Source organism: Schistocerca americana, chromosome X (genome assembly GCF_021461395.2).
Source record: "Schistocerca americana isolate TAMUIC-IGC-003095 chromosome X, iqSchAmer2.1, whole genome shotgun sequence".
NCBI lineage: Eukaryota > Metazoa > Arthropoda > Insecta > Orthoptera > Acrididae > Schistocerca > Schistocerca americana.
The window spans coordinates 659,478,936-659,505,993 of record NC_060130.1 but is presented as its reverse complement, the minus strand read 5'-3'; the positions used below and the strand labels follow the sequence as shown (position 1 = coordinate 659,505,993).

At 38.7% G+C, this 27,058-nt stretch overlaps 1 protein-coding gene across 2 annotated transcripts in view; it reads left to right on the top strand.

Moving 5' to 3' along the window:
• LOC124554824 overlaps window positions 1-25,681 on the top strand; it is a 36,391-nt gene extending 10,710 nt beyond the window's left edge. Inside the window, exons 4-7 of one of the 2 annotated variants that reach the window (XR_006968462.1) lie at window positions 4,711-4,898; window positions 4,996-5,046; window positions 22,805-22,946; window positions 24,186-25,681. Coding sequence is in view for 1 of the 2 variants with exons in the window: in XM_047128486.1 (XP_046984442.1) it covers window positions 4,711-4,898; window positions 4,996-5,046; window positions 22,805-22,888 (323 nt within the window). In the remaining variant the exon portion in view is untranslated. Of the gene's footprint in view, window positions 1-4,710; window positions 4,899-4,995; window positions 5,047-22,804 lie in introns of both variants that reach the window. The other variant, XM_047128486.1, reaches the window with a different exon arrangement.
• Window positions 25,682-27,058: the final 1,377 nt, after the last annotated feature.

The following is a 27,058-nucleotide window of genomic DNA, read 5'->3' as shown; positions in this document are numbered from 1 at the left end:
AGAGGGTTTTGAAATGTGATGCTGCAAAAAAAAAATGCTGAGGTTTAGATTAGTACTATAAATCACATAATATATGAGGAGCTACAGAATGGAATTGGTAGACAAGATATTTGTGGCACAACCTGTATAGAAAGGGTCATTTGATAGGACACATTCTGAGACATCATAGGATCACAAATTGAGTATTGGAGGGATGTGTGGGTAGTAATAATCACAGAAGAAGACCAGAAGACGAATAAGTAGGACTTCGAACGTGGTCAGGTGATGGGCGTCACTTGGGTCGTACGAGATTTCCACACTCCTAAACATCCTTAGGTCCACTGTTTTTGATGTGATAGTGAAGTGGAAAGTGAAGGGCGACCTCGTCTGTTGACTGACAGAGACCGCCGACAGTTGAAGGGGGTCGTAATGTGTAATAAGCAGACATCTATCCAGACCATCCCACAGGAATTCCAAACTGCATCAGGATCCACTGCAAGTACTACGGCAGTTAGGCGGGAGGTGAGAAAACTTGGATTTCATGGTCGAGCGGCTGATCATAAGCCACCCATCACGGCGGTAAATGCCAAACAATGCCTCGTTTGGTGTAAGGAATGTAAACATTGGATGATTGAACAGTGGAAAAATGTTGTGTGGAATGAAAAACTGCGGTACACCATGTGGCAATCTGATGGCATGGTGTGGGCAAGGCGAATGCACAGTGAACATCATCTGCCAGCATGTGTAGTGCCAACAGTAAAATTCGGAGGCAGCGGTGTTATGGTGTGGCTGTGTTTTTTATGGAGGGGGCTTGCACCCCTTGTTGTTTTGCGTGGCACTATCACAGCACAGGCCTACATTTGTGTTTTAAGCACCTTCTTGCTTCCCACTGCTGAAGAGAAATTCGGAGATGGCGATTGCATCTTTCAATACGATCGAGCACCTGTTTATAATGCACAGCCTATGGTGGAGTGGTTACATGACAGTAACATCCCTGTAATGGACTGGCCTCCATGGCATCCTGACCTGAATCATATAGAACACCTTTGAGATGTTTTGGAACACATACTTCATGCCAGGCCTCTCCTCAGTGCAACGCTTCGTGAAGAATGGACTGCCATTCCCCAAGAAAACTTCCAGCACCTGATTGAACATATGCCTTTGAGAGAGGAAGTTGTCATCAAGGCTAAGGGTGGGCCAACACCATATTGAATTCCAGCATTACCAGTGGAGGGTGCCACAAACTTGTAAGTCATTTTCAGCCAGGTGTCCAGATACTTTTGATCACATAGTGTACTTTGGCGGCAGTAGAATTGTTCTGCAGTCAGCCTCAAATACCAGCTCTCTAAATTTTCGTCATAGTGTTCCTCAAAAAGAATGTCCCCTTTCCCCCAGTGTTTCCCCATTAGGTTTTTCGAAGCATCTCTGTAATGCTTGTATGTTGTTCAGATCTACCAGTAACAAATCTAGCATCCTGTCTCTGAATTTCTTCAATTTCTTCCTTCAATCTGACCCGTTGTGAATCCCAAACAACTGAACAGTACCCAACAATGGGTCGCACTGTTGTTCCACAAGTGGTCTCCTTTACAGATGTACACTTTCCTAAAATTCTCCTAATTAATCAAAGTTGACTGTTTGCCTTCCCGGCTACAATCCTTCAATGCTCATTTCCATTTCATATTGCTGTCCAGTGTTACACGTAGATATTTAATTGAAGTGACTGTGTCCAGCAAAACTCTATTAATGCTGTATTCGGACATTATGGATTTGTTTATCCTAATCAGCTGCATTAACTTAGATTTTTGTACATTTAGAGCTAGCTGCAATTCACCACACCAATTAGAAATTTTGTCTGTCATCTTGCATTGTACTCGACAATGACACCATACAATCACACCACAACATCATCAACAGTCGCAGACTTCTGTTTACCCTTATCTGCCAGATCATTTGTGTGTGTGGAAAATAGTAGCAGTTTTATCATATTTCCCTTATGAATACTCACCATTGAGGAAACCGTATTGGGTCCTATCACTCTTCAAGCCACTCACGTACCTGGGAACCTATTCCGTATGCTTGTACCTACATTGTCAGGCAGAATTGGGGTACTGTGGCAAAAACTTGACGAAACTCTTGTAATATGGAATCTACCTGTTGATTTTCATTCATATTTAACAGGATATCATGTGAGAAAACGACAAGCTGGGTTTCGCACAAGCAATGCTTTGTAAACCCGTGCTGATTTGTGGACAGAAGCTTTTGCCTGTGGAGGAAATTTATTATGTTCTGAATGAGAATATGTTAAAAGATTCTGCAGCAAACTGATGTTAGGGATATTGGTCTGTAACTTTGCAGGTCCTTGTTTTTACCCTTCTATGCAGGAGTCATTCGCACTTTTTTCCAGTCATATGGCATCGGGCGAGAGATTAACGATAAATGCTAGCTAAGAGAGGGACCAGTGCCATAGGGGACTCTTTGTAAAAACCGAATGGCAATTCTCAGGACCTGGCAACCTATTTGCCTTCAACTCCTTCAATTGCTTGTTTGTGCCAAGGAGGCTTGTTGCTATGTTCTCCATACGGGAGTCTGTGCGATGGTCAAATGATGATGTGTTTGTACAATTCTCCTGCATGAACGATTTCTTAAATGCAAATTAGAAACTTTGGCTTTACTTTTGCTTTCTTCTTCTGCCGCACCAGACGGGTCAATGGGTGACTCTATAGAACCCTTAGAGCAACTTAGCGATTTTAATTGGTCTTTTTAGAGATGCACTAATTTCTGTTACCTTTTGCTTGTGGTCATTTGCACGTTCTCTTTTGAACCAAGAATGCAACAGGCCTTGCTTGTTCAGCATTTCTGAATTTCGTTGTTAAACCACAGTGGATCTTTTCTGTCCTTAATCCATTTACTCGAGACATACTTTTCAAGAGAATGATTTACTATCCATTTAAACTTTTCCCATAATACCTCTACATCCACTGTACTGGAACTGAATAATGCCAGTTCATTGTCTAATGTCTAAGTGATATGCTAACAGCTGTCTATCTGCTCTCTCTAGCAGAAATACCCTGTCTTGATACTGATGCCGTTGATTAGGTCAGCCTTGGTTGTAGCTACAAGATCTAAAATATTTCCATTGTGTGAAGGCCGTCAAATTAGATGCTCAAGACAGTTTTCGGAAAATGTGTTTCAAAGATCTTCACAAGACTGCCTATCTGTGCCCCCTGCAATGAATCCATAGACGTCCCAGTCTATACTCTGTAGGCTTAAGTCACCTCCAATTAATATTACATGATCTGGGTATTTCCGCGCTGTTGACCGTAGACTTTATTTCACTTACTCTAAAACCATCACATCAGAATCAGGAGGCTGGTAAAAACATCAAATTGTTAACTTAATTACACCTAGACCTGTTACATGTGACCAGACAACTTCACTGTAGCGTGTAGGTTGCAGTAGTTATTTGGAGATGAAGAGGCTTGCACAGTACATAGTAGCGTGGAGAGTTGCATCAAATCAGCTGTGAGACTGAAAATAACAACAACTAGTATGGAGAATGAGATTTTCACTCTGCAGAGGAATGTGCATTGATATGAAACTTCCTGGCAGATTTAAACTTTGTGCTGGACTGAGACTCGAACTCGGGACCTTTGCCTTTCGTGGGCAAGGGCTCTACCAACTCAGCTACCCAAGCATGACTCACGACCTGCCCCACAGCTGTAATTCTGCCAGTACCTCGTCTCCTACCTTCCAACTTCACAGAAGCTCTTCTGCGAAACTTGCAGAACTAGCACTCCTGGAAGAAAGGACACTGCAGAGGCATGGCTTAGCTACAGCCTGGGAGATATTTCCAGAATATTTTCACTCTGCAGCAGAGTGTGCACTGATATGGAACTTCCTGGCAGATTAATCTCATTCTGGAAACATCCCCCAGGCTGTGGCTAAGCCATGTCTCTGCATATACTTTCTTCCAGGAGTGCTAGTTCTACAAGTTTTGCAGAAGAGCTGCTGTGAAATTTGGAAGGTAGGAGACGAGGTACTGGTGGAATTAAAGCTGTGGGGACGGGTCGTGAGTCGTGCTTGGGTAGCTTAGTTGGTAGAGCACTTGCCCTCGAAAGGCAAAGGACCCGAGTCTCGGTCTGGCACACAGTTTTAATCTGCCAGGAAGTTTCAAATAGTATGGAGTTTTTGTGTACTCAAAAATGCAGAACAATGTAGATAAGTAACACATAGAAATAAAAATTTGGCAATATAAAATACACAATTTTATACAATCAGTATACATAAAAAGTGTATTTATGCAAATAGTTCTATGTTGTTCCTAATATAGCATGTGCTGTGACTTAAAGGGTGAACTGTTTTAGTACTTATAGGTTTTGAGCATTCTTAAATTGTAAACTTATTTAAATATTATGAACAAGAATGCAGTGAGGAATGTTCATTGTTGGCATCATAGTAGAAAACAGCAGTCAGCTAGTAGTAAATGCAAGAGTAAATAACTCATGCACATAGAAAGTAATGATAAACATCTGTGGAAGTAAGTCATGTGTGTAAATGGAATGAACATTGAAATTTGATTATTTAATATTTACTTGTCCTGCTTGATTTGGATGGTCTACCATGTATTGTGTAGTTAGAGGAATAGTGACTCTAACAAACATAATGTTTTAATTCGTTTGTATTATTTCTCAGAAAGTACTGCAAAAACTTGATTACAATTTTGTTTTGCAGCTATGCTTGGTGTTGGAGGGTTTTTCATTGCCTACCTGCTGCTGCTGATTGCATTCTCTGTATTCCTCATTTTTGGTGTGGTGGAAACTAATCGAGGAATGATGCTGCCATGGATGATCTGCTTTGGAATAGTAATATTGTTTCAGCTAGTTTTTGGCCTGTGGTTGCTTGGTGGATACTACATATATGTAAGAATATTATTGTTTAGTGAGTTAGTATCAAGCATATTTTAATGGTGGTAAATCAATGATTACACTGAAATAAATTAAACCATTATTTTTGCAGCTGGATTCCGTTATGGCAGCTCTTGTTGATTGGCTTTGGATGGCATACAATGTAAGTTGTGTTGTTTTAGGATCACTGTTATTTAATTCCTCCTTTTTTTTTATTTTGAGCAAAACTTAGTGAAATGTAAATAACAGGAGCAAAATTTAAGATATTTTTGAGACAAATGGTATAATATTTTTTGTTGTGCTGTATTAAGTCTGAGTTTTCGTCTGTAATGACATTTAAATATCTATAAGAGTACAGATGATCACTCTTTGTTTTTCATGTGAATGAGACAATGAAGATCATCATAAAGGTGTTGAGGAATGAAGGGTGCAACAAGCCATTGTTTGATTTCTTAAAGATCACATGGTATAATATGAGAGTCCTGCCACATAGTAGTAGTCATGGAAGTAGTTTAGGCTAGCTGCTACATGAAAAATTAGATTCAGGGTATTAGATCTCAAGTATTGTGAAACCAGCTCCTAGACTATACCAGCATGAAACTTGAGAAAAATTTGTAAGGGTTTTATTAAGAAGGTTAGTGCTGAAAGGTGGGAACTAGAAGTGATTTAGCTAATAGCATAAAATATAGTCTTGTGTGTCATGGACAAAATAAGAACATATATTGAACACACAAATGTGTGTTTTGTGGAAGCCCTATGGTTCCACTTCCATTGCTGCTGTTGACTATGTTTTAAAGTGTATAAATGTAGAGATGAGGAAGCATCTTAGATTTTAAGTGAGGTACCACATCAGTGTTATTGCTGTGGATGCTATAGACGGATCATGGTACTCTTCTCATGGCCTAAATTTGTATCAGTTAGGTAAATACAAGTTAGCAGATCTGTTTGTAGAAGGCATGAAAGGGGACCGTTAGTACACAAAGGCAAAATGCTGTGGTTATTTAAAATGTCGAGTGAGATGTTGCTTTTGTATTAATGCTTTCACATAAATTGACACGGCAAGTAACATGTGGAGATTTTATTGCAAATGTAAAATTGGTGGGCTTACAAAATAATTTGCTTAACATGAGTAGTTGAAAAGTAATTCACAGCCGTGCACCCACAATGATTTAGCTTGGCCCTAGGTGGTGATCTCTTAACTGTCATTTACGGTCTATATGTGCAGCTGGTTTTTACATCATAAGAAATGTAAGAGACGTGATTAACTGTGCAGTTGAAATGAAAAAATTTCAACTGTGCAGTTGGAATTAGTATTCTGTATTTATTTCTTTTTCATTCATTACAAACCAGCTTTATCTAGTAACTTCCCCCTCCCCCCCCCCTCCTCCAAGCTCTTTTTTGGAAATTTTATCACTAGTTAATTTTGTTTATGTATTTTGTTCTTTGTGCATATCTTTTGTACTTATGCCAATATCTCCATCTCCATGCGTTTACCCGAATCGGTTTGGTTTGACTTTTAATTTTTCAAAATATTTTATTTTTTTTCTTGTCAGTATGGTAGGATTCATTCTTTGTCTATGTTCAAAAAACATTAGTTTTATTTTCCAATTTCTAATGCAATATTTTCCTGTGTATTTTTATACCTCAGAGTTACTTCTTAATTTAGATGTTTCTACTGTTGCAGTGTTTCCTAATGTCCTCATCACTTCTTTCTTTTCATTTTTCTGTTTTTTTTTTTCATATTCTTTAATCATCAAAAACTAGTGTTTTTGATGCATACATGCATTTTAGCCATACGACAGTCTTCTAGTGATAAACTTTTATGTTTAAAGGGAATGATGTTTTTATTAATGCATTTTCATAATCTTGCTCTGTTAGCTTCTGCATTGTCCATAATAATTTATTCTTTGGACTTAAATTTTTATGAACTCTTCTGATTATTCCATACTTCATGCTTAATTTTGATGGTGCAGTATTTTCTAAATTATCTGCAACTGCTAAACTGCCAGTTTTGACTTTATTTTCCCAAGCTATTTTTATTCCCCTTCTGGTGTTTGTTTCTGCAAATGTTTTCCTCCATACTGTGATCTTTTTTACAGCACACTGTTCAACAGGGAATAGTCGATAATCTTGTCAAACTTGTGTCTTCTTGTGAAATGGGTCGGATATTTATTCCATGAATTTTGTCCGGGATATTGTGTTTGTTAGGGTTTGTTGCAATAGCTCTTGCATTTTCTTTTCCAATCCAAATTCTTCCATATTATGGAATAAAACCAGCCTGTGTATAGGGTCATAAGCGTTGTTCGAAATTTAGAAATGTTCATAGGTATTCTGTAGCCTTTTCATTCTTATTAGCAACATTAGATTCATACCTACAATAAGACATCATTCAAATGTTAAGAGAGATGATAAAATTATTGTCCTTTTGGAGGTTGGCATTCAATTGAAGGAAAAAGAAATAAAAGGGGAAGCTGCCCAGTAGAATTTAGCACAGAGCACAATTTGATCATAGTTGACACCTGCTTTAAAAATGACGAAAAAAAAGGTTATCTACTTAAAAGAAATATAATTGTAAGACGATGTTTTTGAGAACAGTTCTCAAACTGCGAAAGATTTCCAGGGGCAGGTGTAGACTGTGGCCATAATTTACTGATTATGAACTGTGGATGAAAAGTGAAGAAACTGCAGAAAGGTACGAGATTTGAGAAAGAGTACTTGGAACGGTTGAAAGACCCTATGGTTGTTGAGAGTTTCACTGGGAGTATTGCACAATATTGACCTGAAACAGAGAAAAGGAATGCAATAAAAGTGATGCGGGTAGATCTTGAGATGAAATAATGAAGGTAGCAGAGCAAAGGACAAGGATCGGTAGGAATCTTTGGGTGACACGAGATACTGAATTTGACAAAAAGAGACTATGTGAAACTGAAGTGAATGATTGAAAGCAAAAGTGAACAAAAACCAGCTAAAAATTAGACTGACAGAAACTGCAAAGTGACAAAGCAGGAAATTGCTAGAGGAGAAATGCAAAACTTTAGAAGCATGCATGAATATGTGAAATAGAAGCTGCCCATAGGCAAATTAAAGAGACATTTGGAAACACGAGAAGCTCCAATATGAATATTAAAAGTGCATATGGTAAGTCTGTACTAAGCAAACAAGAAATTTGGAAGGCATGTACAGAAAGGCTGTATAAAGGAAAGAAACTTGAGGACAACCTTATAAAAGGGAAGTCATGAAATGAGAGTGCATTATTGCTAGTTGAATTTGGTATAGCACTGGAAGACCTAAGGTGCCGTAAGGTACTTAGAGTAGACGTTATTCCCTCAGATTTAGTGAGGTTCTAGGGTGACCATGACATGACAAAATTATTCACCTGAAACTGGAGATATATGAGACAGGCAAAAACTTTTGAACTCAAAGAAAAATGTAGTTATTACATCTCCAAAGAAGGCAAGTGCTGACACATATATTAACACACCATCAGTTTTAACAAGTCATGGTTGCAAAATAATGACACGAATTATTTACAGAAAATTGGGTATAAGTGTGCCACAGGGATGGTCACTGTGGGTTCTGGAGAAATGTAGGACTATGCGAGGCAATATTGACCCTACAGCTTATCTTAGAAGCTAGGCTGAAGGAAAATAAACCTTTAATTTATAACATTTGTGCAAAAGCTTTTAGCATTGTTGACTGAGATATGCTGATCTACAGGTAATTTATGACTTGTCGCACATTGAGCAGTCTGAAGAGGAATTTGAAAGTGAATTAATGTTCTGTGAGAATAAATAAGTATATGACCTACCTTACAAAATAGACTCAAGAAAGACAAACCTATGTTTAAAGAACTTGTAGATTTCAGGAAAGCTTTCAATATTGTTGACAGGAATACACAATTTGAGATTCTGAATGTAGTGGAGATAAATTGCAGGTTCCGGAATGGTTATCTGCAATTTCTACGGTAACATGACTGCAGTTACAAGAATCAAAGGGCTGAGACAACATTGTAACCTAACATCAATGTTTTTCAGCCTGTGCTTTGAAACAGCAGAAGGATAAAAATGGAAAGGTTATACGATTTAGTTGAACAGAACAGACAGTTTCTTGAAGGGAGGTTGTTGTACGAGTATCGACAAAAGTAAAACAAGGATAATTGAATGTAGGTGAATAGAATGAGGTGGTGCCGAGCATGTCAGTCTGTCCAGTGCATCAAGTTGGTTGTTGTGCAGAAGAAGAAGAAGAAGAAGAAGAAGCTATTACTGATTTGTTCTCAGAGTGTGTACAACCCAGTAGATCCGGGTAAAACTCAGGAATTTTTTCATCTGGGAGAAAACTGGGAAAAGCCCGTAAATTTTTTACGATTCTGGGGAATTTTTCATGGTTTCAGTTTTCAATTAAATTTTTGTAATTTTGACTGGTAAGAATCAATGTTCTAACAAAGGATATTACCATATCTTGGCACTGCAGAATAATATTGCAGCAATAAAACATGAACGAGAGGGAAAAAAATGAAAATAAAACTTAAGTTTCAAAGGAAATGCGCCATATATGGTGTCACCGCCAGACACCACACTTGCTAGGTGGTAGCCTTTAAATCAGCCGCGGTCTGTTAGTATATGTCGGACCCGCGTGTCGCCACTATCAGGATTGCAGACCGAGCGCCGCCATACGGCGGGTCTAGTCTAGAGACTCCCTAGCAATTGCCCCAGTTGTACAACCGACTTTGCTAGTGATGGTTCACTGTCTACATACATTCTCATTTGCAGAGACGACAGTTTAGCATAGCCTTCAGCTACGTCATTTGCTACGACCTAGCAAGGCGCCATATTCAGTTACTATAATCTGAACAGATAATATTGTGAATCATGTACCGTCAAGAGTGACGTTCATCATTAATGAATTAAAGTTAAGTATCAAACTAATTACGTCTGCTTTCTGAATTCTAATTCCTTGTCATGTTCCAGACCTCACGTCAGTATAGTCCTTCCCTCCTCACGCCAGCCTGCGTGAGCTAAAACGCGTGCATTTCGGCCTCCTCTAGTAACACAGTGTTGGCTCTTCTGCCAACACAACACCATATACAAGGAAAAAAATGTTCGTACAAACGCCTGCCAAGTGCAAAATGTGTCATAAAGGTTTTAGGAAGACTATGCCATACTGCAGAACGACAAATTACGTCCAATGAATGTGACGTCACAACTGTTTACATTAGATTTGTGTGCGCAGTTGCGGGCGGGCTCATGCGCATGCGCAATTGAGTTGTGTATGAGTAGTACCTTCTCCCGCTTCTGGCTACAGAAGTGTGGCTGTTAGCTGTATAAGCAGTAGCAGCAAGCAGCCAGATGCTGCACAAAATTTTAATGGCACTCTCAAGCTGCCAGATTCGCGCATGCGCAACAGGCACAGATCTAGACGGCGGGGACAAACCTGGGTATCTGCCCCGGGTGGCAATTTCAGAGGGGGTGGGGCCAAATTCATATTCTTTAGGTAAAACCTTTTTTTACAAAGTGTCTAGCATCCAGTGACATTGCTCTATCGATTCTTCATACGATTTAGAAACACATCTCTCTTGGTTTTTTAACGTTTTTGAAAACATTCTGAGTTGATTTCTGAATGTATCATAAATTGATTTTTTAATGCGTGCGTACTGTACATGATCCCTCTGCCATGAGAACCCCTGTCGCATCTAGAAATAAACTTTCCTGCAAACAAAAGGGAATGCGGCTACACGAGCTGAGCGAAATAAAGCCGAATGGGTGAATGCCAATTGCAGTTTATTTATGAGGTTGACTGGGTTTTGCGAATGTTCAACGTTGTTATAATTACTAGCAAAAGCCATAGTTTTAGACTGCCAGAGTGGAAATAAAGGACTAAGAGGAATAACAAGTAAGAAAGATTATGTTATCTTCCAGGTGTACCCAAGAAAATGAAATTTTGACAAAGTTTTTGGCCAGACCAGTACACTAGTAAGGGCCAGTTGTACAGTCCCCGGCTAGCAGGCGCGTAAGTTCTATTGTGGGAGAAGCACGGAAAACGCGTTGTACAGACGCATAATAACACCTAACCTGAGAATGAACATAGGATAACTAAACCGGCGATTGTGGCAGGGTTAGTGAAGTTAACCAGAGAATAAGTTTTGACACTGGCAGGTAATAGTTACAGAATTAGTGATGACAAGATCGTTTGTTAGAACGAGGAAGGAGACAAAATGGGGACATCACACAAGTTGTGGAAGAATATGACAATTCCAAATTTATACAAAACGTTTGAACCACTCCTTTTTGATCTCATGCTTGAGAAACTGGCGCCTATGAATGAAATGTGAAACTATTTCCTAACATAAAGCTTTTTGCTTGTAGTAGGCCTTCGCATTTGATATTGGTACTTTGTGAATTATATGACCATTTGTTCCAAAAAAGTTTCGTTTATTTGGTGTGTATTAAAATTGCTGCAATATTACACAGGGCTATTTATTTGTACCTAACAGACAGTGACAAAATACATGTAATCAGCTTGAGAAACCACACCAGTTTTGGGTACTATTTGTATTAACAGCTTTTTCAGTATTAGACAATGACATTTCGTTTTTTCATGTAGCAAAACGTTTGAGGAACTTTGAGGAGGTAATATATTCTTTCGCAGAAAGGGAAGCACACCATGAAAAGCCATAGCAAATTTAGAGAGGGAAAAATGCTGGGACATAAGGATTGGAGAAGTGTGTACATCTTGCTGGCCTCTTGCTTTTACTGGTTTTGTGTGTCCTGTATTTAATATGTCACACCAAAGAGAAAGTTATTAGCTAAGAGATGATAAATAATGCTAATTTTCTGAGGATTTCTTGTTCTCTAGGCTACAAATAATCCCAGCTAATAATAATTGCGAGGTCTTAAAAAAGAGGGCGGGATGTCAAACCGGCCGACACTGTGCAGGAGAGACATCACGGGACATTTTAATTTCCACTATCCTGAGTATAGTTTAATGGCATCCATTACAAAATAAACACATTTGAATACGACAGGGCGAAATACAGTGACGTGCGGTAGAAGAATGCTGTGTGAAAAGGCATGGCAATGTACTTTCGAAAACTTGAGACCAAATAACATGGCTTTCATTTCCTGGAAGACATATGTTTTATGTATGAGACATCTTCAGAAAGATGTGCGCTACAAAATGAACATTTTTTGAAAAGTTGTTTTAATTTTTGGCATCCTATCTCAAACGCTGGAGAGGGGGAGGGGGGGGGGGGGGGGGCACCACTATCGAGTATTACCCCGGTTTGGAAATATCGTAGATCCAGGACTAATACGCAGAGTAGTCAGAGTCCCCCCTGCGGGTCCGGGGGTTAGAAAAGGCCCGAGGTATTCCTGCCTGTCATAAGAGGTGACTAAAAGGAGTCTCACATGTTTCGGCCTTTGTGTGATGGCCCCTTCCCGCATTGGCAGCCCAGGTTAGGGCTGACTATTGCGGTTCGCATGCAATCCCTTCTGTCTGAACTGGAGTCTCCTTCCCTTTACCACCTCACATCCAGGTCTGTCTGCATGCACCTCCATGGTGTACACATAGGCTGCAGATTTGTCTGGACCTTTCGCAAGACCCTACGGACTCAGCTACTCCTGCTGCTGTCCACTGTCACTTCCTCTTGATTCTTTACATGTCTCGCGGCTCTAAAGTGGTTTACACTGATGCTGTGATGGGTGATGGTCATGTTGGCTTCGCCTACGTCCACAGAGGCCATTTTGAACAGCATTCTGTGCCTGATGGCTGCAGTGTATTCATTGCCGAGCTGGTGACGCATCTCTCGTGCACTCCAGTATATCCTTTCATGCGCCGGGGAATCGTTTCTTCTGTGTACTGACTCCTTGAACAGCCTACAAGCTATCGACCAGTGCTACCCTCGCCATCCTTTGGTAGCGTCCATCCAGGAGTCCATCTATGGCCTGAACCAGTCCCGTTGTTCAGTGGTGTTTGCGTGGACCCCAGAACATGTTGGCATCCCAGGCAACGAGCTTGCCGACAGGCTGGCCAAACAGGCTATGCGGAAACTGCTTCTCGAGATGGGGTTATCTGAACCTGTCCTGCGTTCTGACTTACGCCATTGGGTTTTTCGGCTTTGGGAGACGGAATGACATAACAGTACACCCAACAAACTGTGTGTCATTAAGGAGACTACAAATGTGTGGAAGTCTTCCATGCAGGCCTCTCGCAGGGAATCAGTTGTCCTCTGCCGGCTCTGCATTGGCCATGCTGGGCGACCCACAGTTACCTCCTGCGTCGTGAAGACCTCCCTGAGTGTCGGTGTGGCACCGGGTTGACAGTGACCTATATTCTGATGCATTATCCCACTTTGACTGCCCAGCGACGAAATCTTGGGTTACCAGACTCGTTGCCGCTAATTTTATCTGACAATGCCTAATGGGCTGATTTATTTTTATGGTTTATTTGTGAGGGTGAGTTTTATCATTAGATCTAAGTTTTAGCGTGTGTCCTTTGTCCCTTTCTGTCCTACACCCTAGTGCTTCTAGAGTGGAGGCTTCAGTGTGTTGCAGAGTGGCTGGATTCTTCTTTTTTATTCTCATGTTCAGCCAGCCATGGTAATCTGCATTTTTTTTAATCTCTTCATCCTGTTTCTTGTGTTTCTGTGGTTTTCTTGTACCCTTTTGTCCATTTACATGTTTGTTGCCCTTCATCGTTTTGTGATTTTTTCCTTTCATTCTGTTTTGAGTGGTCAGTCTCGTTTGTTTTATTCTCACACTTGTGGCAATGTTTTATTCGGAACAAGGGACTGATGACCGCGTAGTTTGGTCCCTTTCCCCCTCTTTTAATCCAACCAACCAAGCAGCCAGAGTTGTGGGGGGGGGGATGTGGGTAGTCTCCACGTGATCCGTGTTTATGTTTAGTGATTTTGCTGTTCCCTCTTTGTTTATTGCTCTCGCGTCAAATGAAAACAAGAAGGATTTCTGTGGCTGGGAGCTATTAAGTGAATTAAAATACATTCACATAATTATGGAAGGCTAAAACAAGTTATTAACTTCAGATTTTATTTTATTTCCACCTTTCTGACAGTCAAGCATTAATCGCCTTGTAGAATAGTGAAGTTATTTTTGTCGGTTTGCTAAAGAAATTTGGCTTTTATTAACCTTTTCTGCTGAGGGCAGTCCATTTATTTGAAACAAAGCTTTTAGTTCCACACTATTGGCTAATTTTAAATGTTCTCTGCATTTCAAGTGCATGTTTTCATCTTCTAGTACATACGGCATTATGCCATAATATAGAACCAAACATGTGGTAATACGCTACTGGTACTCCAAGAAAATTTACATCTGAATCTGGACATAAGTGTGTGCACTTTAAGCATGAGTGTGCACTTTAAGCCGAATCATGCATGTTAGTAGGGTTCACTAAATTCCGATGCTGTTGGAGTATCCTCTGATGTTTTGTTTCATTTATGACATAATGTAAGATATTTTAATGTTTTACCATACAAATATAAGGGCTTCCAGCATCATCTTAGCTGCGCAGGCCCGGTGACGCCTATTATCTGGCACTCTCTGGCAACTGCTGAAACGAACCTATTTCTAACAGGCCGTGGAAAAATATTGAGAATGGTGCTTTGAAAAGCGGTACTTTCAAAGTAAATTTCGTTTTACGCAGGATGAATAATGTGTGAGAATATACGATAAATTTCTTGACTATCATTTAAAAATCAACTCTTTGAGGACAACCTTTTGAAGAATTTCAAGCCAAGATGATCAGACATGTATGCCATCATCAAAAATTTTACTGGCACATTTTTGTGATGTATCCTAAAGTGTTACACGCTTATAAAAGATCAACATTATGTGTGAAAGCTTAGATTCTGTTAAAGCTTATTAATCTTTGAGGCCAGTATTATATCGGAAGTTCACCGAGGCTTTTTGCAGATGATGCTGTGGTGTATCAAGAGGTTGTAACAATGGAAAATTGTACTGAAATGCAGGAGGATCTGCAGCGAATTGACGCATGGTGCATGGAATAGCAATTGAATCTCAATGTAGACAAGTGTAATGTGCTGCGAATACATAGAAAGATAGATCCTTTATCATTTAGCTACAAAATAGCAGGTCAGCAACTGGAAGCAGTTAATTCCATAAATTATCTGGTAGTACGCATTAGGAGTGATTTAAAATGGAATGATCATATAAAGTTGATCGTTGGTAAAGCAGATGCCAGACTGAGATTCATTGGAAGAATCCTAAGGAAATGCAATCCGAAAACAAAGGAAGTAGGTTACAGTACGCTTGTTCGCCCACTGCTTGAATACTGATCAGCAGTGTGGGATCCGTACCAGATAGAGTTGATAGAAGAGATAGAGAAGATCAAACGGAGAGCAGCGCGCTTCGTTACAGGATCATTTAGTAATCGCGAAAGCATTACGGAGATGATAGATAAACTCCAGTGGAAGACTGCAGGAGAGACGCTCAGTAGCTCGGTACGGGCTTTTGTTAAAGTTTCGAGAACATACATTCACCGAAGAGTCAAGCAGTATGTTGCTCCCTCCTACGTATATCTCGCGAAGAGACCATGAGGATAAAATCAGAGAGATTAGAGCCCACACGGAGGCATACCGACAATCCTTCTTTCCACAAACAATACGAGACTGGAATAGAAGGGAGAACCGATAGAGGTACTCAGGGTACCCTCCGCCACACACCGTCAGGTGGCTTGCGGAGTATGGATGTAGATGTAGATGTAGATATGTGAAAGCTTTGCTTTTCTTGTAGCAACACTATGTATATTTATTTAAACCATTAACTTATCTAATTTGTGTGGTCGCGCTTCTTGACAGTGATATTGCTATTGGCTGACTACATCACATGTCCTATGCTCTGAATATCTGCCATCATTGGCAGGTGAGATCACGTGACATGAGCTATGACTGGCTTACAAAATCGCATCGCAATCTCGATTTCAATGCTTCAGAAAGTAACATGAGATGTTTGGTGGAATTCAAATTTACACTTCCATAATATGAAAATATGCAGTGTACACATTGCAGCACATCACAGATCTTTTCAAAATGTGGTTTTTTTTCTCACCTAAGTTTCATTTTGTAAAGTGCCGGGAAATTTTTTGTCGGTGTATAAAACCATATTGATTCTATGGGATCTGTCCACTTTTAGCAGACCATCTTTTTTCTGTGACTCACTTCGGAATTGAGAGACTGATGACCTCGCCGATTGGCCCCATAACTCCACTCAATTAATCAATCAACCAACAGGCTCGTATAGGCTGTGGGGCCAGTTACCTCACTGTCCCTGTATGTTGACAACTTTAGTAAATATGAAAGCTCTTCATCGGCCAGTGTTGCTGAATGCCAGCTACAAGGTGCCTCAAGGAAAGTGGGGTCACTGGGCCCTCAGCCAGGGCTTCCATCCTGTTGGAACTTTGCTAAGCCCTTGTCCTATTTTGGTGGGCTTATGGACTAGTGGCCACCTTTGTATTACAGCTACTGTACAGAGTGCACCATTGTGGGATCTGACTTGCAACTGGTGCCTTTTGGACAAGTCCTGTGGATAGCCTCTTGGGAGAGGCTGGAATTCCTCCTCTGCACATCAGGTGCCACCAGTTACTATTGAGTTTTGCAATACATGTCCTCAACTTCCCAGAACCGTATTCTTTTTCCTGTCAGGATGATTCACCTCCCACAATGGTGACCCAGGTTGGGTGAGCTAGCAGAAGTTCATCTGGAATCTCTTCGTTGTGATCTTGACCTTCCGTCATTGAATCCTCTTATCAGATCACCTTTGTGACACACACCACTACCAACCCCCTTCAACCCCCAACCCCCTCCAACAGTGGTTTATACCTCATAGAAGGATCCACTTCTAAATTGGACAGAAAGAAAAGGTAGACCACCTGTTTTTGTATTTGTTTCTCTTTTCTTGGGAACTTTCATGTTCCAGAGTTGTATGTAGTTACAGCTTGAAGTTGCTAATATCACCAGCTGTCCCTTCATAAATTCTGGGGGTCACAAGTAACATCCATCCCATATGGGCACACTTTTTTGAGCAGAATTAATGGCCATTGTCCAAGCTCTCTGTTATCCGCCCACTCAACCTTGGGAGAGTTTTCTAACCTGCAATGACATTAATTATAAGCAGTCTGCAGCCATTTTTTATAGTCCTCAGTCTTCTGACTGATGTGATGCAACCTACCACAAATTATTCTCCTGCATCAATGTCTTCATGTCAGAGTAGCACTTGTAATTATTTGTTAGATGCATCCCAGTCTCTTGACTTTCTATACAGTTCTTACTCTCTACATCTCCCAATAATACCATGGAAGTTCCTGATGTGTTAACACATGTTCTAACATGCTATCCCTCTTCTTGTCAGTGTTTCCTGTATTTTCCATTTTTCATCAATTCTGTGGAGAACCTCCTCATTTCATCTTTTATCAGTCCACCTAATTTTCAACATTATTGTGTACCACCACATCTCAAATGCTTCGATTCTCTTCAGTCCTGGTTTTCCCACTGTCCATGATTCAACACCATACAGAAGTTTCTTCCTCAAATTCAGGCCTGTGTTTGATACCAGTAGACTTCTCTTGGCCAGGAATGCCCTCTTTGCCTGTGCTACTCAGCTTTTTATGTCATCCTTGCTTTGCTGATCATGGGTTATTTTGCTTTCAAGATAGCAGAATTCCTTGACATCATCTACTTCATGATCACCAGTTTTAATGTTAAGTTTATCACTGTTGTCATTTCTGCTGCTTCTTGTTACTTTTGTCTTTTTACAGTTTATGCTAATCCATATTCTGTGCTCATTAGGTTATTCATTCCATTGAATGGATCATTAATTCTTATTCACTGTCACTGAAGATAGCAGTGTCATTAATGAATCTCATCGAATGTTAATCCCACTCTTGAACCAGTCTTTTATTTCCATCATAGCTTCTTCAATGTATAAACTAAACAGCAGAGATGAAAGACTGCATTCCTATCTTACACCTTTTTTAATCCGAGCACCATGTTCTTGGTCTTCCAGTCTTATTGTTCCTCCTTTCTTCCTGTACATATTGTATACTACCTGTTTATCCCAATAGCTTACTTCAAGTTTTCTGAAAATTTTGAGCATCTCGCACCATTGTATCTTATTGAACATTTTCTCTAGGTTGACAAATCCTTGATTTTCTTCATTCTTGTTTCCATTATCAAGTATAACATCAGAACTGTCTCTGTGGTACCTTTTCCTTTCCTAAAACCAAACTGAGTGTCATATAGAAGACCTACAGTTTTCTTTTCCACAAGCTGTAAACCAATTCTATCCTCAGAACGTATTGGTATCGACCATACGTGATCTTTCTGCAACCTCTAGGGTACTTGGAGCTCGATTTTGTTGCTCTGGACCCCAAGCCACATTGAGTTAACAAAGGTGGTCGCAAGAAATTACTCTAGATGATGAATATCCTGGGGTCTGACTTGCAGTCAACACTGCATCTTCAACTTTTGGAGGTTTGGACTGCAGGGGAAGGGGAGGGGTGTTCGCATGCCATGGTCGCTATTCACAAGCAGCAATTAGTAAAAGGGTGCATGGTTGCATGGCAGGCTTGCTTTCACCCTTTCCAAAGGGTGTATTGTCCACACCTAGCTGACTCGGTGCACATCCTCAGATAAGCAGCCACCCTGTTGTGATTGTGGTACTCCTGTGAAAGTGGCCCATATCCTGTTAGTACCCAAGCTCTCCGCTTTGTGGCAAACATTGCAGCTTGATGAAGACTCTATACCCCTGCTGTTAGGTAATGATATCCATGTGGCAGATGTGGTCTTGCATTTTATTCAAGAGAGTTGTTTGTTTACTGTCATTTAAAATCTGTCAACTCAGCTTCATCACTTCTTCTTACTTTCCTCTGATGCAGGCATTCTGCCTGTATTCTAAAGTGGCTGGAGGGTCATCAGTCAGGTGTGGATGTTGACCTGCAGAACTAATGTCAGAGGATCTCCAGCTGTCTCTACCACCACACCTCCCCTACCTCACTGTATTTTTTCATTTTTGTATGGCTGTTTTATCTTTGTTCTTCTGACAATATTTTACACTTCAGATAAAATTACTTGAGATTCGGTTGGCTGTGTAGCAGCTCTTGAACGGTATATCAGCCTGATAAACACTTTTTAATCTTTTTAATCTCTTTATGCATTTGTATTGACCATTGTTTCCATAGTTTATTTTACATTTTTACTCTTCTTTGATGGGAGCATGCCACCCAAGTATTTTATGTGAAACAAGGGGGTGGAAAGCAATCTCCTTCTTACCCCCTGCCCCTTGATGGTCCTTTGGCTGATTGCTGGATGTTGCACCTCCCCCACCTCACTGATTTTTACTTTATTTTGTTTGTTGGTCCTGCCATGTGCTTCTTGCTTATGCATCAGATGATACTGCAAAAGATCATGTTGGCTGTCTGTCCTTTTCTCCTCATGGAATCTCGTGGGCTTGGATTATTAAAGGAAGATAGGACTGATGGCTTTATTGTTCAGTTCCTTTCAACCCTACTAGTTAATCAACCATTCTTCCAGTTGTTCCCAAAACTATTTCTGGAGGTGATAATAAATTTGGCAACAATGTATGTTGATCACTTAATAATGGATATTGTTAGTAAGTGTGGCACACTTTCCACAATGTCTTTATTTCCATTTCAAGATTTGATAATTATCTGACTAGTGTTCCTTCATCTGTGAATCTGGTTTCTTGTAATATCAGTTCTATGATCTGTATTGAATTGAGCAAGTCTGTCCTGGGGTTTCCCATTATCTTGACAACCCCAAATAACTCGCTTTGTTCAGAAACAAAATAAAAAACATATCAAGCAAATGTTATTTCATTACCAGGGATACAGTATCGAGTGTAATTACCTCTCTTTTAATTTTATTTGTTGAGAAGATATGACCAGCAGTAAACTTTTTTAAAAATGCCACCTTATATTTTTTATTCAGCAGTCCATTTCCTCTCCTCAAGACATGTTAAAAAATATCACTTTGTTCCATTCATGCAAGCATGACATTAACACTAATATAACACAAAATTGCCTTTGAGTGTCCAGTACCAGCACACAATGCAGGTACTTGAGATAGGGCAACTTGTCCACTTTCCGGTGATGACTGTAAACAAATGGAAACTCAAGGAAAGAGCACACTGGTCATACAGTCTTCTGTTGACTCTTTGTGCAAGTAAAATGTATACCAACAAAGAGTGGGCAGAAATGCTGCTCATCTACAGAGAATGAAGCTAACAGCACAGTAGTTACAATAATGTTTTTTGTATTTACAATGTGGGTACATGTCGTACAGTACTTAAGTTTGTTTAAATGATATGTTTTGTACAGTGAATGCAGCACTTGGTTAAAAACTGCACTGCAATTACTTTCCTTTTATTGTGGTTTGAGGTAGGTGTATTGCTACTCGGCCAGACGAACTCTGCAGACAGCAGTAACTTGACGGAAACCACCTTCCTGATGAATGTTTTTTCTTCTTCTTGTTGTGATGCTTGAGGAAACTAGAAGTTTCAACCCGAGGCAACAGAAACAACATAGAACATACACAGATGAAGATAACAAAGTTACTCTCCCTGTTTCTGTTGCACATGACAGCTTGAACAGGTTATTGGCATTCCTAGGACCAGTGTACATTGCATTCCAACACGTCGCGAATTCTAGATATGTCATGGAGACCTACACCAAGATTTGCATGGGAACGGTTTCCAGTATTGCGTACAGTTCTGCCAGTAGACACAGCAGCAAATCCTCCTGAACCAGAATTTTTTTCTGATTTTCTTTTTACTGATAAATGTTCCTTTTCAGACAAAAGACAGATAAATACAAAGGACATACATTTGTTGGTCCAGTGAAAACCAGAGATTGCTCAGACATGTATAACATCAGTGTCAATCGAGAGTTAATTTCTGGTGTGGGATACTTGATACTAAAATTATTGTCCCTTATTTCATCAATGGTGACCTAACGCACAAGGCATGTGCTGACTTTCTCTCATTAATTCTTTCTAGTCTTTTGAATGAAGTGCTACTTATAGCAAGACTACTTATATGGATCAACATAATGAATGCCCTTGAATGATGTGTTGGAAGAGGTCTTGAGGAGAGGAAGAAGATTACTGAATAAAAAATGTAGGATACTATTTAAAAAAGACGTACTGCTGAGCATACTTTCTTATGAAACATTTAACATAAACTGGCAGTCATGTTGGTTAGTGTCCCACAGGTAGCTTTTTGCCGATACTTTTTTTACGAAAAGGTGTGATAGAGATAAATGATACACCTTATGTGCAGTGTTAGTGTTTGTGTGTTTAATGCCTGGTTACATTTCTTAATTTTGGGTTTAGATTTTGTAATTGTATTTAAAAGCTTTTCCATTTCACCTATATGTATTGAGATGCTGTAATTCACATGTTGGTTTGGTATGCCCTGAATGTGAAGACCCATATGAAGATGCATATATTACCATGCAGGATTCCCCTTCTGGTTTTACTATCACTCACACATAGTGAAATCCTCTAATATTTTTTTCTAGCATATGAACTTCGGGAACTGAGTTGAATTGTTGATGTTCCAGCCACATAATTTTCACCACGTGACTAGCTACAGCGAAAGATCAGTTTGAAACAGGAATTCCTTCTGACCATCTACAGCTCACTGATGAAGTTACTTTGTCTGGTTCCTTGCGAGATCGTTTTCTGTACGACTACCACCACCTTTTATGAAGTAATGTGCTGTATAGATATAGTTTCTCCCACTTTTTCTAATCACATTCATGTCTAACATTGTTTTGTATATCCCACAAGTTCCATGCTTTTATAATCGTCCATGTATGGTATTCAGTTTTTCACAAAAATAAGTATTGTCACATTATCTACAGTGTGCATGCGTACACATTCTCTCTCACATAGTACTCTTGTTAAGATACAATGTTTTCAAGCTTGCATCTATTTTTGTTTGTATTGTTATTTGAGACAACTATAGCATTGATAATACTACACACCACAGTTTCCCTGGGTGTGTGTAATCAATTTTAGAAGGGTACAGGTTGGCTGAATAAAACATGTAACTCAGTGTAGCAACCTTTGTGACTGCATGTTAAACAATATTCTGCAGCCCAACAGTTAACTGGTTTGTGGAACTAGCTCATTCTGCGTATTTACTTTTCTGTGATAATAAGTCACTTGAGCAGAGAGATCTTGAGGTGGTGCATGCAGTGATGCTGTAGCAGTCTTGATTCCACTACACTAACAGTGGAGTCTGCATAGAGTTGCTCCAAAAATGAATTAGTAGTAGTGTACATCAAGGAAATGAAGAGATGTTTGATCTTATATTAAACACTTTAAAGTAGTTGCTTTTTGTTTTTGAAATGCAGTTTGCCACATCAGGTATTCAGTAGCTTGCCATTTGTTTGCAAATAGTCATAAATCTTTTCAGTGCTGTGCTTGGGACCATTCATATTTTATTTAAAATATGGAGGAGTACCTTTCGCATAGAAACATGATTTTTATTTTTTGCAGTGTGACGTAAGATTCATGTTAAGCTGATAAGACTATGAAAATAGGAGTAAATGCTATGTTCATCAGATGAGCTTTTAGTGGGGAACACACATTAGCCACTATTGTTTAATATATTGTTTTAAACTTCGTACAGTTAATTAACAAAATGCAAAATTTCAACTGTCTTGAGTCTTTCCTTATAATGGCTCAGAACTACTCAGTTACATTACCACTGTGGTGTTCTTAATCACTGCAACAAAATGAAATTGCATTTGAACCTAATTGTAATTTAACTTTAAGTTCTTGTGTTGATGAGTTTTACGAAGGAACAGCTGTTTTTTCCACTAAGATGTTTGATTAGAGGTTTTTCTGGAGCTTTGTTTTTCTTTTTCAGGCATACTGCTGGACCTGTGTGTATTCTCTGTACCAGATATTTAAGGAAATGCAGTCCCCAAATATTGAACTGCTGTACCCATGAACTATAGCTGTTGCTCTGATCATCAGAAAAGCACCATCTAAATCTATGAATAGATTAGGTATAGTTACGACCACAATTTTTTTAAAACTGGGAGTTACATATCAAAAAGAGTGTGTAAAGTTTCAGGTTTATAAGAGGAGGAAACTTTAATTCATGTACAAAATTATGAATCTCATATTGATATTTTGTATTTTTGTAATGAATATTTACTCCAGTATTTACAGAGACAGTGTGTAAAGTTTGAAGGATGGTTTTTACATGAAATGAAACTTCTGTATTATGAGTAACCAAAGAATGAATGCTAATGACCTTTTGTGAAAGAAAAAGTAACAGGTGCACTCATAAAGCAAGAGCTTTTTATTTTGCTGGTGTTTTGGAAGAGATTTGGAACTTAATTATCAATTGTGACATTAATAATGTAAGGGTTTGTTTTATCTGTAGCTTTCTTATAAATTTTGTTTTGTTATTTTAATAAGAAAGTGATCTGTAGTGGCTTTTTGCCTTCTGTTCAGTGCTGCTTGTATTTTCATTCGTTCAGTGAAATGATTGGTCTCCCTAAACCGAAGTATTGAGGCAACCAGTATTGCCTTCAGTCTGCTTATAAAATAGTAACTATAACTGTTTATGAGATTGTCATGACCAGTTTGTCATCAGTAATACCATTTACGAATACATGCACCGTCTCTGTTTTTGCAGTTCTTTTGTTTGTGGTTTCTTTAATTGAATAAGTGACATGCATTTTACTCATTAACTGTGCCAAATGCATCCTATATTCATTGTTTCTGAACTAGATCAATTGTTACATAGTTCCAATCAAAACCAAGCACCATGCTCCAGCAGATAACAGTAAGATAAGCCAGAAATTGCTAGTTTGTGGTGGTGTTCTGTTAATTATAATTCATTTTTGTTTCTTTTCCCACAAATGAAAACAAGAGGTGGCTTAAACACTTAAATGTTCACAAATGGAGGTTCCATAAAGGCATATAAGATCCAGCTGTGACTCCTTTTACCAGATCTTTGAAAATTCACTTAATGATGGAATCGTGTAGTTAGCTCTACCTCTTTCCTCTCTTAATCAAAATGTATTAAGTGATCTGGATGGCATTATTCACAAAAGAAATATACCATCATAGTATTTTTAGATACTGTAAGATTAGTATAAACAACCCAACAACTAATGCATGTTGGTTGAGTATGCGCTCAGCAAGTAAGTTTTAATGGGAAAGTATTTGTTGTATTTTCTTATGTTGCCATTACTAGCATGAAGTTAAATATTTTTCCTCCTTTTTTTCCTCAGATGAACACAGGGATCTGGTCTCTCATTATGTGCACAATATCCACTAAAATTCCCCAGCATGCTTTGGCTTTATTATGTTACTTCACGTGAATAGAAACAGTACTTCCACTTCAAATAAAAGTGTTCATAGCATTATGTATATTTTTAGTTTTCATTGTGAGGAAAGTTCATTTGTGGATCTTATCACATAACCATTGTGATTTATATTGCATTCATATGAATAATACATTGGAACACTGTGTTCTGGAACATTTACTCCATGCTATGGTATCAGTAAATACTACAAACTAGTTCCTGTCAACCAATCAGACTTAGAATTACCATTTGTGGGCATTGGTATTATGAATGTATGGTTAACACCCATCTGTAGTTTTTCAAAGATAATGTAGATGCATTCTTAAAATTTGTGTTCTGTTGCACTTGTAGCCACTATCTAGCTTACATGTAATTATCACTGAAAAACTGGCTATTTTTAAAGTTATTCTACAGCAAAGAGGCCTTGCTATATGTTGTATAGTTTTGTCATCACGCAGATGTAAAATTTGCCTTTGCCTGTTTCAGTAATTAAAATATTCTTGCATCACTGTCTTCCAACACACACACACACACACACACACACACACACACACACACACACACACACACACACAAAACAGCGATCATTTTACAAATAAGATTAATGCTGCCATGTATCCTGTTATCATCAGTATCTGAAGGTATTTCTAATCTCACAGAGTTTGTAAACATAGACAAGATATATTTCACACCTACTGTGAAGTGTCAGAGAATGTACATAACAAAGCAATAAGTGACTAGCATAATAGTACTTTTAGATAGAGTAAGATTATTATAAAATGCTACACAGGAGCTAATGTGTATTGATTATGTACACAGTAAATTTTAATCTAAAAGTATCTGTCATACTTTCAAATTCATAAATACTGTGCATTAAGGAGAGATGCCACAGGTTCTGTTTTTAGAGGGTTGAATTATTTTGCATGTTCAGCCTGTGTTCAAACATTCATTCTCTGTTCCCCACTGAGTAATTTAAATTTATTAATTATCTTTTACTAAACTGTGGTTGCCTTTTTGCACACCACTGTTTGCAAGGGGAAAATCGTATACATGCATCATTGTTTCTAATTCTTAATATGTCCAATAAAATATTAGTGAGAAGTATTATAAAACTTTTTTTACTGTAATGTTATTTTGTAGTTGAATGTTATATTTGTACTTTTTATAGTAGTTAATGTTAGTCTTTCATGAAGACTGACTCTTATTTTTTTATCACAAAAATTGTCAAACATTGATTACTCAGAATGTACCTTAAAGTATTCTACACAATTCCGTCCAATTAAGAAACTGTGTTTCATTGTGAAAAGTAATCCATCCATTGTTGCATCTTTGTCAAATGCATTTTTACCCATACATTTGTTAAATGTTTACAATATTTTATGCAGTAAAATGTTTAATAAACATATGTTTTATTGAAAATCTGCTGTGTGATTCAATGAAGAAAGTTTCACCCCTCCTAGAATTCTTACTTTCAGTCAAGAGGTGCTGTTTACTATGTGATAAGTGTGATTCCTAATATTTATTTTTAGAAGGGAAGGGGGGGGGGGGGGAGACATGTGACAAACTTTTCGTATTCTATTGATAATTCCCTGTACACCTCTCACAGGATACGTTGGACAATATGCAGTTTTCGTCCAAAGCGCTGGGCTAATTCATTCGTTTCGTTGGAAGAGGAGGCCGATAAGTGTTTTCCACCCTTTGACTAGTCAGCGATGACAGAATCGAGGTGCGCACCCAGCAATCTTTTTCAAATGATATTACAGAAACTATTCAGCAAAAAAATTTCATTTTTGCTTTGCTGATAGCTTTACATGGCATGTTACTTATGATGTGCCCATCATTTCGTTAATGACCTTAGTTATTGTGATTTACGCAAAAGTAAAATACTGTGCAAAATTCGGAAAATGTGCAATGAAAAATTGGGGTCGCTATGATTTTGCATTTGGTGCATATTGCATAATATGTTATTGCATATGAAATTTGGGTATCATTGGAATTTTTTTTAGACATGGGTAGAGGTATCTACATGTCACCAATCTTGTGAAAACTGATTTGATGTAGCACACTCATTTGTGATGGTGCTGTGCCAGCAATAAAGCCAGAGTGAAATATCCACAACACTCCTCGTATTTTGTTAATGGTTTCTGATATCAAAATGAGATTTTGGCAAATGATAGTACGCAAAGAGGAGAGTATTTTACCGTATCGTTATTATCTAGTAACTAGTATCTAGTTATTATCTAGTTATTATCTAGTAACATTATCTACTGTGTTATTCCAATAGCTACTGATCTTTTTGGTGAAAGAATGTAATTTTTAAGGGCCATCGATAGCTGGTGAAACGAGAAATGCTATAGGTTTTGGAACAACATATGTGAAGACATTACAGCCTTTTTTATATACAGAATGTGCTATTTCACAAGCTACTGACTTGAGTTTTCCTTAGTTCCTCATTTAATAAACAACTGTTTCAGAATTCTGTCACAACTGTGTCTGCATAAGGTGAGGTGAGACAGTGTAAACTCCGCTGCCTTTTGGCAAAACAAGCAAATTTTGACATGGAAGCCAGAGAAATGTGTAGGTTTCACTCAAAATTCACTATTCATGATGTTTCTCTGAAAGTTGCAAACGGTTAACAAGGCAGGCGAAAATAAGTCGTTGCATTCTCAGTGGAATTCTTTTTAGATACTAACGAAAGCAGAGGTGACAGTAGATTTTTTTGAATGGTCACCATTCAAGTGTGAGCGTGGAGGGGGACCACTTAATATTTACAAAAAATGTGAGTATAGGCTTCAGTT